This window comes from Wallemia mellicola, assembly GCF_000263375.1.
Source record: "Wallemia mellicola CBS 633.66 unplaced genomic scaffold WALSEscaffold_21, whole genome shotgun sequence".
NCBI classification, from domain to species: Eukaryota; Fungi; Basidiomycota; class Wallemiomycetes; order Wallemiales; family Wallemiaceae; genus Wallemia; species Wallemia mellicola.
In genome coordinates, this window is record NW_006531978.1 from 1 (window position 1) to 12,217 (window position 12,217).

A 12,217-nucleotide genomic window follows, 5' to 3' on the forward strand; every position below is an offset into this window, starting at 1 on the left:
GAATTTCTAACCCACTCTCTTTTGTGTGGTAGCTTAGCCACACAGGCTGCTGCTACTTTTCCCTCAGCCAATGACCCATCTGTATAGAAGTGCCATGACGTGTGGTATTGTCTACATAATTCCGTGTGCTGTGCTTTTGCTTGGTCTTTATCCTCTGCTCGTGAAAAGCTTAGTGTTGCAGGTACCCAGGGTACGAAAGGATGGGCTACTATAGTTTCCATCTCCTTTAGACCCTCAAGCATTGGTGTATTGCGCACCATTGCGTTCAGGGGAGAAGTGAACTTCTTCCTTGGTTTACGTAGAATACTTGTTACGATGTTACGCGCGGGATGATCGCCAGATCTCGTGAGCGTTCTTACCATGTAAGCCTCGGCTTTCATGCGTAACCTCTCGGTTGGTGTCAGCACCGCGGACTTATGTTTTGATCATCTAAAATTTTTTTGGCCAATTTTGAGGTCTTCGAGATACACATTGCTTAAATTATGAAGTTTCAACAACCCAGTGGCGCAACGGGCGCTTCAGTGGCTCAATGGTAGAGTATTGGACTTCTAGTATAATCGAAGACCTTCGGGTTCAAGATTAGCTGGCCATCCAAAGGTTGCGGGTTCGAGCCCCGTCTGAAGTAGTGGTAATCTACAACCAATATTTTTTGCTGGTTGTTTTGTCATTTACAGGTTTTATTTTTATTTTTACACGCAATAAGAAAGTTTATAGGCTAACGTTTAAATACAGTCACCGTTGCTGACGAGGCAGAAAAAGACTATGGGAAAAAGAAATATTGAATATTGCTGAAAAGAACAACGGAAATATATAATAAGGACTTTATTATTGTACAAAAACGGTCATAAGCGATAATATTCATACTTTCAGAGTAACAAACGCACGTCTAATGAGTTTTTAAACAAACAATTTTTGATATTTACAAATCAGACGTAAGCAATATATTGTTTGTTCTTACTGTTGCTCTTTTGATGTTAGCCCCTCCCCTTGATATTCTGGCTGCGTTAGGTTTTCGTATGGTTGCGGATTTACTAGGTTGGGAATTTCCAGCATACTGCAGAAGTTTTCAGTTTGCGGGTTAGTATAAGCTAACGCTTTTGAATTATTAGCGAAATTTATTTGCAACAATCGAGCACTCACGCTGTCCTTTATAAGTGAAGCCTTTGTCACCATCAGCGGGAGCAGTTTTCACAAACTGTTGGATACTCTCAACCTGCACGTTACTGAGATATTCGTTGGTCCACTCAAGTTGTGTAGCAATTTCACGTTTGGCATCCTCATCTGATGGTAGCTCTAATTGGTCTTCTCCAATCGTCATGAAAGGATGAAATGCGCGTGTAATTGCCAACCAATGAGGGTCGAATGTAAATGACGGTTTCTCACTTTGTAACTCTTGAGTTGTCTCCACTTCGATGAACTAATCGTTGTTAGTGTGTGTTGTAAATGTTCTCCAAAGGCTACAACATACCTCCAAGAATTTACGCTTTGGTAGACTCTTATCGAGAGCAGTAAAGTAAGTAGTTTCTTGATCATTAATAATGTCCCTTTTATCGTTACTCTGAGCCTCTACATTTACATCTCCTTCGTCTATTTCATCTTCTATAACAATTTCTTCTGGATTACCATCTTTGTTCTCCGCGACGGCATCATCGGGCCGATCATCATCTTCTATAGCAATTTCATCTGGATTACCAACATTACTAGTGTCGTTAGAAGTGCTATCAGCAGGATCAATACTGTCTACAACCTTAATTCGTTTGCTTGGTTGAGATTGTAATGATGAAGGAACGCGCTTATTAGTAGAAGTCACTGATATCCATTTAGCTTTGAAATAGACGTGCAAATGGGCCGAAAACCATTGCCTAGGTTTCAGTTTTTCTAGCAACGTTAAAAGAGGAGGTGATCCCAACTCATTTCTGGAGATCTATTACAGTGAGCTAGGTAATCAATAAATCATATTAACTCACTTCATTCTCAAAGAACGGCTTTTTTTGTATTAGTTTATTTGTATCCCCATATCTTTCTATAGAGAGGGGCCAATCGTGAGAGAGGAAGATATCAGGTTTCGGGAGCTACCACAGGTCAATGAGAAGCTAGACCATTCGTATGTACTCACGAATGATAGCTTCGCGACATCAAATTGACGTATATGGTACGTTGACCGTAAAGTGTAGTTGTTGTATGGGATTTTCTCAAAGTACCCTTCCGTAAGTTAGCGAGGTTGCCCCAGAAAGTCTTCAATTTACCTTTTGGGTAATCTTTTGGCTTGTATATGCAACTAGCACCTGAAATACGGACACCATCAACCATTACGGAGCCAGACCGACCAAGGTAATAAATGTTTGGTGCTATCCATCCACCGTGATACCTAATTTGTTTAACATACGTTTAATACGTTTACTCTCTTCGAAACTCACAATTCCCAGAAGTACGAGCTGGCTTCATGGTTTCCACCGATACAGATCGTCAAAAGAGGTGCTGTTTTCTTACCACTATAGTAGTTATAAAAATCTCCTAATTGCTTATATTTTTGTGGTACTGCCAACGTATTGAAGTCTGCATAATTTCTGAGAGCCTAACCGCACAAGCGAACCGTCAGATGGAAGTCAGATGGCCTATATTAATAGAACAAACCTGAAAGTCCCCACAAATAAGAAGCAATCGAGTCTTGTGTCCAGTTAATTTATCATTCTCCGCGATAGAGCGATATATGATATCAAGGGAGCCTGGTTTGGTGAGCAGTGCATCAAACGCGTGAAATGTATACTTACCATGGGCACACCCTTCTATAGCTATCTATCCATTATCAGAGCCGCCCTCGGATTGTGCATAGATAACTCACTCGCAGCATTCTTACTGATAAAGAAGAGAGAAAAGATAAGACTATATTATATTGATAAAAAAATTGTACAATAATCTATCGTGTTGAATGCCGCCTAAAAATATACAGTAGAGAGTATTACCTTCCTAATCGGTATAAAAGCCGCTTCTAGACAATATAGGGCTTTCTAAATTAGGAAGGTGAACAAAATGAGTACTTAAACAATAATTTACTGCTTCGTTAGTTTTGAAAATTATCTTACTGGCTCGTGTTGAAACCCGAGCTGAAACCAGGAACAGACTTCTGATCGCAAGTGACTATCGCTTAAAATATTGAAGATTTTTTCCCCACCTGCACCTGATAAGCACTTATCTCGCCCTTGAACCTCAATCATCTCTTTAAACAAACGATAAAAAAGTAAGTAACACCACACTCTCTCGTCGTTCGTACATAGTGGTGTACCAGTCTTCTCAAAGTCTTCTCCTTTGATAAGCTTTTACATTTCCAAGAACGACTTCATGAATATGTCTAACGGATATACAGTGTCGGACGAAAAGAACGCTGTCTTTGAAAAGTCCTCCAGCATTACCAGTCTCTCTAACAATGAACATGAGGCTGAAAAACAAGAACCACACTTTAGAGCAACTTTAGATCCAGTCGATGAGGTTGACGCTGTCGGTAAGTCTTTGCTGCCTTTTATGTAAAACTTCTAAGTCATTCTCTTTCAGTTGATCCATTTGCCTCTCAACTTGAAAATAATAACGATGCGGTCAATTTCCGTAACATGGGATGGATTAGTGCAGGTTTGCTTATTACTTGTGAGCAAGTCGCATTAGGTATCTTATCATTCCCATCAAACTACCACCAGCTTGGTATGTTTGGTGGTGTTTTCTCCACTTTTTGCATCGGTATGCTCTGTTGGATCACCGGTATCTGGCTTGTAGAATTCAAGAAGAAATTCCCTGGTTGCCTTAACTATGGTGACGCTGGTAGAATTATGTTTGGTCGAGTTGGTGGAATTATCTTTGGTTACGGTCTTGTTTTGAAGTCTAGTAAGTGGTTCCTTGGGATTAAATTTGTCATAACTAACAATTATATCAGTTTTCATGGCTGCTAGGTGTGTATTCGCACATCAGAAATGAATTCCACTTACAATTTCATAGTCACGTTCTCTCAGGTGGTATCGCTTTTAGAAAAATGATCGATAACAACGCATTGGTTTGCAGTATCGTCTGGACAGTCGTTATGGCAGTAGTATCATTCCTTATGTCACTTTCACGTAGAATGGAAAAACTTACTGCTCTTTCAATTGCCTCTGTCACAGCTATTCTTACTGCATCATTCATCACTGTTATTGCAACTGGTGTACAAGATAACACTAGACTCATTCCAGAAGGTGGTGAGCCAGTTAAATGGTATGCATTCGAAAACCACGGTTTGATCGGTACAATTAGTGCTCTCACTGATATTATTTTCGGTTGGGGTGGTCAAGCTATTGTTTTGACTGTTGTTAGTGAAATGAAGAGACCAGACGACTTCAAAAAGAGTTTGGGTATTGTTCAAGTTCTTTCCATCACCTTCTACACTATTGTTGGTGCAACAATCTACTCATTCGGTGGTCAATACGTAACTTCACCATCGCTTACAATGACTGCACGTCCAGTCATGATTACTGCTTATGCTATTGCTCTCATTTCTATCTTTGTCGCTGGTGTTGTTCCTGTTGCTGCCGGTGCCAAGCTCGTTTACGTTCAAGCTTTCAGACACTCAAAGAGATTAACTGAGAAGTCTTGGAGAATGCGTTTTGCCTGGATGGGAATTGTTGGATCATTCTGGATACTTGGATGGGTCATCGCGAACCTCATTCCATTCTTTAGGTGAGAAATCAAATTTTCATTAAGTGAATCAACTGACATACATTAAAGTGAAATGCTTTCAATTATTAGCTCAATTTTCAGTGTCTGGTTTGCACTTGGATTGCCAGGTATCTGTATCTTGCATTTGTACAGGATCAACAACGCAAGCTGGCGTGAAGTATTCACCTGGAAGCGTATTCCAGTTATTGCACTCGCAGTCTTATGCATCTGCTTTAGTGCAGTCATTACGCCACTTGGTATTTACTCAGCTGCTGAAAAGATCAAGGAAGGTTATTCAAGTGGAGAATTCGGTGGTCCATTCACCTGTGCATCCTAAGTACATTATTGCTTGAAAATAAGATATCATGACACGCAACGAAGATTATAATTATAGACAGAAAGCAAGGATTGCTTGAATAATACATTACTGATTCATAGATTGGGATAATTGTTTATCATGTAAATTTACTATACAATTAACAACGTAGCTATTTAGCATTTTTAGTTTGCGACGGTTGATTTGTGTATTTGAATTTAATTTTTCACTTGTCTTCTCAGTCACACAATATTCATATCAATCAAATTCCGCAAATTTGGTAGTCGGGCCAACTTCCAGCCTGTTTCCGAGACATCGTGCCCGGGAGTAGTTATCTTTCTTGGCGTCCGCGTATTTTGTAGATGGTATTAGCTTTGGCAGAACTCTTGTTTTATTTTGTGTACGAATAAAAGACTTGTCTACGTACTACTCGGTAGGTATGACAATATTGCACTTATATAGTCAAAATCGCAGGCTATTTAATTTAATTGATTGACTTGCAGATTTGAATCCAGTTAGGATTCCCATATATATGCTAGCGCATATCATGTCAAGTGTTCTTATATAATACGTCATATGAGGATAATTGAGAACTAATCTACAAAATTTACGAAGAATCTAGCCACTTTATGTGTTACATTTACTCATTGAATCTACTAAGAAAGTGTTTTCATATTACAACATTTCCCTTGTTTTGTTCTTTAATAAATACCGCCCATGAGCAGCACATTAAAGCTACTAGAAAGTAGCAATCAGCAAGCAACTACTATAATTATAGAAAACGATGGATTGAAGATACGTACACCAAAAACAAATTCAACAAATAAGGGTACTAGGAGCTGCGGGTGTTGCTACAACAAGAAGGGTACTAGGAATTGCGCTAGTTGCTTCAACAAAGGAGGAATATATGAGCAGATTGATTCAGTAGTTGCACACGAGATAAACGTAACTTATTATAGAGTAGTAAAATGTATTGTCAATGCTGAGGGAATTGTACACTTATCGGTAGTATCTTCTCAACATGACGACCACTTGGTTGAGTTCAAAGGCAGTCCTACTAACATCCCAATTGAGGATGCCAAAACTATGATTGATGATATCCGCAATAAAGCTGCTATCGGGGATCCGAAAAGATTCTTAGTGTTAGTCAATCCAGTAGGCGGGCAGGGCAAGGCTATTAGATATTACAACGAGAAGGTATTCCCAATACTCCGAGCATCAGGTTGTAAGATAGATTTCCAGAGTAAGTCATTGATAGTATACCAACCAACTACTCACACTCCTAAGTGCTTGAATATAAACTGCACGCTTACGATATTGGTAAGGAAATGCAGCTAGATTATGATGGCGTATTGTGTGTTAGTGGGGATGGTGCAATACACGAAGTTTTGAATGGCTTTATGAAACATCAGACCCCAATAAAGGCACTTCAGATGCCATTATGTCCTATTCCAGCAGGATCTGGTAACAGCTTGAGCTTATGCTTGCTCGGATTAGAGGATGGCTGTAACATAAGTTTAGCAACGCTCAATGCAATAAAAGGAAACCCAATGCCACTAGATTTATTTTCAATCGTACAAGGCAACAAACGCACCTTATCTTATCTCACTCAAGCCACTGGTCTGATGGCAGATTTGGACATTGGAACTGAGGGTATGAGATGGTTAGGAGATACGCGATTTGTAATTGGATACGTTCGGTCACTCATCACGAATTCTCCATGTCCTTGTGAGATATACGTAAAGATAGACGAAGACAACAAGGATGAGATGATCAAACAATTACGTGAGAGGAAATTGGATTCACCGGTGCCATCATTACCACAATATGGTGAAGAGTTACCTCCAGTACAGTATCCAAATGGTGCTGAACCCGATTGGGAGAAAGTCTCCGGAGATATATCCTACTTATACGCTGGACAAGTACCTTGGGTATCTAGAGATTTAAAACAATTCCCTGTTTCGATACCAAATGATGGTTATATTGATATAGCAGCTCAACTGAATGTTTCTCGTTTTCAAAAAATAAAAGCCATGGATGGCGCAGAGAATGGTAAGATGTTTTACGATCAATCGTTGAAATATTACAAGGCAAAAGCTTACCATTATAAGCCACTGAGAACAGATGGATATATCTCAATAGATGGCGAAAATTCACCAGTTTTACCATTTACCGTTGAAGTTTTACCCTGTCTCGCAAGAGTGATATCTCCATATTATACCTGGAACAACAACTTCTAAATTATAGATCAAATTGAACAATTATGTATTTTTGTTATCGAATTGGACAAATAGTGAGATATAAACGTGTGTAATCTCTTTTTCAAAAAAAAAAGAATATATCATAAAATCGTCAGGAGGTTCCAATTTAACGGTCCTTATGTACAGAGTTTCTGCCTAGTGAAGCAAATCTTGAGGACTTGCCTGATTTTAATTTTGATGAAACCGATTGAGTGTCATCTGCTTCAGTATTATCATTAGTAGTATCATTAACCATCGAGGATGTTGATGGTCGGCTCTCACTAGGAGACCATTGTAGTTTAAGAGTAACATAACCTCCAGCGCCAAGAAGTTCGAGGTCGAATTCAGCTGATGTATGGTTAGTAAGAAATTTTACTTTAAAACTTTTCAGAACATACCAGAGTTTTCATTCTTTTCTGGATGGATGTAATGACCAATCATGACATTATTGTAACCAATTTGGCGATCACCAAAGAGATGCTTATCTACGATCTCGATACTGAATGTTGGCTTCTCCGGTTTGGTATGCAAGATAAATGACTCGTCAAAGCTTGGCTCGCTCGTCTTTCCAGCTGACTTGCCTTCAACTTTGTATCTTCCCATTCTTAGAACTGGTTTTGGTTTTGGCTGTTCGTGATGACCTTCGCCCTTCAAGTCCCACGCTTTAACAATCGTGACATTCAAATCACCGACTTCAACTCTGGAAGCAGGTTTGTCTGACATTTGAGCGTTATTCGATCTTGGAGCGCTGTTACCCTCATCGACGAAACTTTCATTACCACCCATAGATGGTGATTTCTTCTTACCAATATGGAACAAGCCTCCTGCTTTGCCTACCGCACCACCGACATTTGAACCGATGAATCCAGCACCTGACATCGCACCTTTTCCGATATGACCTGCACCATGTACAACGCCCTTACCAGCACCGATACCAATGCCACCGACTTGGGTAAGCGCTCTACCAGCATGGCTGAAAGTGGAGGTACGGGAGCGTGTCTTGATAATAAAGGAAGGTTTAAAGACGAAACTGACTTTGATGTTACCTTGGTCACCACTCTCACCGTCTTTAAGGTCATAAGTGAACTCTGTAGATTCTAGTGGTTCAAATGCAGTTAAGTCTACCTTAGCAACACCTAGTAAATCAGCGGCTGACATTCTATCCCAATCGTAAACTTCAATCATGAAGTTACCATCAACTCTGTTTGGCACTTCAACTTCGAAGTACTCATCCCATTCTGGATTAAGTGTCTTCTTTTTAGTTTCAGTCTTGTAGACTTTTTCGCCCTCCAAGAGGAAGACAGCGTATGGATCAGATTTACCATTTCTGTCAGCACTCGCTAATCCCTTTGCATTGTGTACCTCTACCCTGAGGTTACCTTGGTTGTTGACTGACTCTCTAAGACTCAACTCAATCTCGACAGGTACGTATCTAGATGATAATTTAAGCTTTGACGTATTATCGCCTTCATCGTTTGAAAGAGTAAATTCTGCCTCCTTGTTGAGCGTACGATAGAGGAATTCCCTAACATCCATGCTTGTTTCTGCATAAACCTGGTCATTTTCATCTTGCTCACCAGTATTCAATCTTATTCTCAATTGCGAGAATGACAGCTCACGTACGAGACCCTCTCCAATGTGATTCCAGTTAGCCTTCTTTGAGCGTGCCTTCTCTGTGCTGAATGTTGGCCAGATTGCATCATCAAGGAGGAACTCCAAGCGAGAATTCTTATGTGCCAATTCACCAGATTCGCAATTAACGACTAGAATACCGGATTCTATATTATGTTAGCGGCGAGTCAACTTGTTATACTTCATACTAACCTCTCTCGAGAAGCTCATCTTCGGTTAATTCAAGACCAGCACTCTCCTCTTCTTCTTCTTCTTCCTCACCAGAAACGTTTTCAGTACCATTTTCTTCCTTGTTTTTCTCTTCCTCTTTCTTCTCTTCTGCGATCTTGGCTTCCTCTTCTTTCTTCTCCTCTTCATTCTCGAATGTGCTGCCTTTTATCTTCCATGCAGGGATGAATTCAGCCTGGTATTCTAATTCACCCTTGTATCCACCCTTATCAAGTTTCATTGGTGATGTACGTCTGTTAATACCGGTAGCAATGTATGGCATATTCTTTCTCTCTTCGTCATTGTCATTCTCTTTAATAATATCTCTAGCTCTAAGCGTTGTGTGACCCAACGGTCTGTCTTTCGTGAGATTTTGATAATCGACGGCTTCAAGATAAATAACATCCCTCAATGAGTGTATTGGAATGTAAAGGTGTTCATTCCATACGGGACTGAGATTATTATCAATGACATTTGTTCTACCGTAAACTTTACCACCGAGAATTGCCTTAATGTATGGATCACTTTTACCGCCGAATGCAGCCTCGACATTCTTGAGATCATGAGCGCACTTGCAAAATACTCTAATTAAACCAATTGGAGGGGTGTATTGACCTGCACCATCAAGAGCGCCATCCATTGCAACAGATTTGAATGATGCTGATAATCTAACTTGACCGGATGTCTTACCAAGGTTGTACCACTTTCCTTCCTTATCATCAGCGTCGAGTAGATCACTGAGGTCTACGTTAACAGTTGCAAGGGGCATGGATGGCTTAAAGTTGTGTGCGTGATAGATTTTAACTTGCATTTTAGTTTTGTCCTTGTTGGCTGCCAAAAATTCACTATGAGAATCCCAAACAGGTGATTTAGTGTGTCTGACCATGTTAGTTTGTTGCACTTGTTTACCTTTCACGAAGACACTTGCTGCTGGATTGATACGACCGAGTTTAGACTTAGAAGTGTCGAGATCTTTAGCCTCATGAACATATAATCTGACAACACCTGTAGGTAAGTCTGGTACAGCTTCCAATGATTCACCCTCCTTTGGTGGTTCCATGACAGGATAGTAGTTAAGATCGAATCTAATGTCACCCCTCTCCTTACCACCGTTAAGCAACTTGGCAATAACAAGCTCTTGAACTGGATCATTTGCGAGTGATTGAAGGTTAATTGTAGCCAAACCAATGTCGGAATCTTTACGAACTTCATTATAATCGTAAACATTCAAAACCAATTGATCGTTGAGTGAGTTAACTAGTAAGTATTTAGTTTCCATCCATACTGGATTATCCGTTGAAGTGAGTGTCTTTGTTTTGTCATTAATGGTCTTAGAATTACCAACCGTGATGGTAGTATAAGGATCAGGTGCACCACTGCCAATCTTGGTAGAACGTAAACCTCTTGCCTGACGAATAGTGATCACCAAAACACCACATGCCGAATCCAATGCACCACCAGCAAGAATTTCTTGCAAATTGAGTGTGAACACATTAGGATCAAACATCATTGGTTGCATAATACCATAAACTTGTTCTCTAATGAATGTAGTTAAACCAGGGATGTAGTTGACATCCAAACCGAAGCTTTCACCACCGATAGGCTTAGCAATGTAGTCGAATTCTGGTTTTTCGATGAATGATAAATCTACCAATTTGACATGAGGGAAATCGTTAATGAGCGTAAGTTTGACTCTCATGTTACCAAGGAAACTAAAGTCTTCTAATATAACAGGTAAAGTTGTAGTAAATTTACCATTTCCAACGACAACCTGAACGACAATCTTTGGGTTGACAATACCTTCTGTTTGACCTTCACCAAGAGGACCTAAGTTGGCTGGTGTGAAGGCAACCTTCCAATCCATGGTGATGATGTTGTCAGCTGTGGATGGCCAAGTTCTGACACTCAAAATCCTTGGTGCCTTGCTACCAAGTGTGAGATGAGCTAATCTAACGGACTTGATAAAGCCTGGTTTATATTGTGCAATGATTGGTTCGACATTAGTGATGACTTGCTCACAAATGTATGGTTCAAGATGGGTCCAGAAGTTCATTAAGAAGTTGTTAACCCAATCGGCTGATTCAGATTCAGATTCAAGCGCTGGTTTCATGAGTTGTCTTGAGATACCGTCTTTAACATCTTTGTCTACTTTCGAAATACTAATGTTGTAGTACGTGACTGATGCAATTCCCACGATCGCCAAAGGACCAATACCGAAATTGAAATAGGCAAGAGTATAAGTAAACAAGGAAGAAACGAGTACGACAGCTGCGTTGTGAAACCATTGACCGTAGAACTTTTCAGGAAGTAAAGTTGATCCACCGTCGTCCTCAGCACCGGTGATATCGAATGACTGGGCGCCAAGACTATCTGGTAATTCCTTTGACCTCATGTACCACTTTGGAAGGGTAGTTGAGGGAAGGTTATCTTCTTTATGTGACAGGTAACCTGGAATATCATCGATAGCATAAATTGGAGCAGACTTGAAAGCTTCTTCGCCTTTCTGTGCTGTTGTCTGAGCTGGAGTGGTCTTTTGTTGCTTTGGAGGGACTATAGAGGCTTCTGGAACGGCTGAAAGTCTTTGTTAAGAATGTAAATTTGCTATCTGGTGACACATACCTTCAGGCTGTTCCTCATCTTTTGTAGGTGGTTTAGGAAGGTTATCGCCTTCTACGCCATCTGTAGTGCTCTTTTGTGTTTCTTTTAATTCCGCTTCTTTCTGTGAAGTTGGTTCATTTGGATCGAAGGAATGGCTAAAAAGCGAGATAAGTGAGAGATCGAGAGACTGGGTGGTTACTCACACCTTTGCATGCTGTTCATCCTTCTTGAAACCCTCCTTTACGTCCTCTTTGTGCACTCTGTCATTGTTGGCGGTAGATTGCTTAGACGAAGTGCGAGAGATACCAAATCGTGGGACTGGGATAGGTCCAAACTTCTTCTTCGCTTTTTCGTTTGCATTGTCAGGCATCGGTGGAACTGGTGGTAAATCTTCCTGCTGATAGGGAGATGAACCATTTTTTACTGAAGATGCGACGGAGGAACTTCTAGATCTACGTCTAAATAAGCTCGCAGACCGCCTTGGCTGAGTCTGTTCCGACATGCTGCGAGAATTATTACGTCGTGGAGTTTGATCAAGGGGGGAATA

At 40.4% G+C, this 12,217-nt stretch overlaps 4 protein-coding genes and 1 non-coding gene across 5 annotated transcripts; 3 read left to right on the plus strand and 2 right to left on the minus strand.

Moving 5' to 3' along the window:
• The first annotated feature begins 515 nt into the window (after nucleotides 1-515).
• Nucleotides 516-625, plus strand: WALSEDRAFT_t74. The gene has a single exon. It is a non-coding gene; the product is annotated as a tRNA-Arg (tRNA).
• A 329-nt stretch (nucleotides 626-954) lies between these two features.
• On the minus strand, nucleotides 955-2,796 carry WALSEDRAFT_21333 (hypothetical protein; the record flags this gene model as incomplete). The annotated part of the gene is made up of 10 exons (XM_006959832.1): nucleotides 955-1,094; nucleotides 1,141-1,407; nucleotides 1,462-1,747; nucleotides 1,811-1,924; nucleotides 1,968-2,072; nucleotides 2,117-2,202; nucleotides 2,286-2,368; nucleotides 2,418-2,575; nucleotides 2,635-2,726; nucleotides 2,772-2,796. Coding segments are annotated over 10 exons (1,356 nt in total), but the record flags the coding sequence as incomplete, so codon positions are not given.
• Nucleotides 2,797-3,274: 478 nt separating this feature from the next.
• On the plus strand, nucleotides 3,275-5,163 carry WALSEDRAFT_33611 (hypothetical protein). The gene is made up of 5 exons (XM_006959833.1): nucleotides 3,275-3,499; nucleotides 3,550-3,873; nucleotides 3,923-3,938; nucleotides 3,985-4,698; nucleotides 4,747-5,163. The coding sequence occupies exons 1-5, from the start codon at nucleotides 3,346-3,348 to the stop codon at nucleotides 5,012-5,014; spliced, it is 1,476 nt and encodes a 491-aa protein (XP_006959895.1). The 5' UTR covers nucleotides 3,275-3,345; the 3' UTR covers nucleotides 5,015-5,163.
• A 916-nt stretch (nucleotides 5,164-6,079) lies between these two features.
• Nucleotides 6,080-7,233, plus strand: WALSEDRAFT_21414 (hypothetical protein; the record flags this gene model as incomplete). The annotated part of the gene is made up of 2 exons (XM_006959834.1): nucleotides 6,080-6,236; nucleotides 6,281-7,233. The coding sequence occupies 2 exons, from the start codon at nucleotides 6,080-6,082 to the stop codon at nucleotides 7,231-7,233; spliced, it is 1,110 nt and encodes a 369-aa protein (XP_006959896.1).
• Nucleotides 7,234-7,243: 10 nt separating this feature from the next.
• Nucleotides 7,244-12,191, minus strand: WALSEDRAFT_33612 (hypothetical protein). The gene is made up of 5 exons (XM_006959835.1): nucleotides 11,874-12,191; nucleotides 11,692-11,825; nucleotides 9,058-11,643; nucleotides 7,632-9,011; nucleotides 7,244-7,581 (listed from the first exon to the last, which is right to left on the minus strand). The coding sequence occupies exons 1-5, from the start codon at nucleotides 12,170-12,172 to the stop codon at nucleotides 7,361-7,363; spliced, it is 4,620 nt and encodes a 1,539-aa protein (XP_006959897.1). The 5' UTR covers nucleotides 12,173-12,191; the 3' UTR covers nucleotides 7,244-7,360.
• Nucleotides 12,192-12,217: the final 26 nt, after the last annotated feature.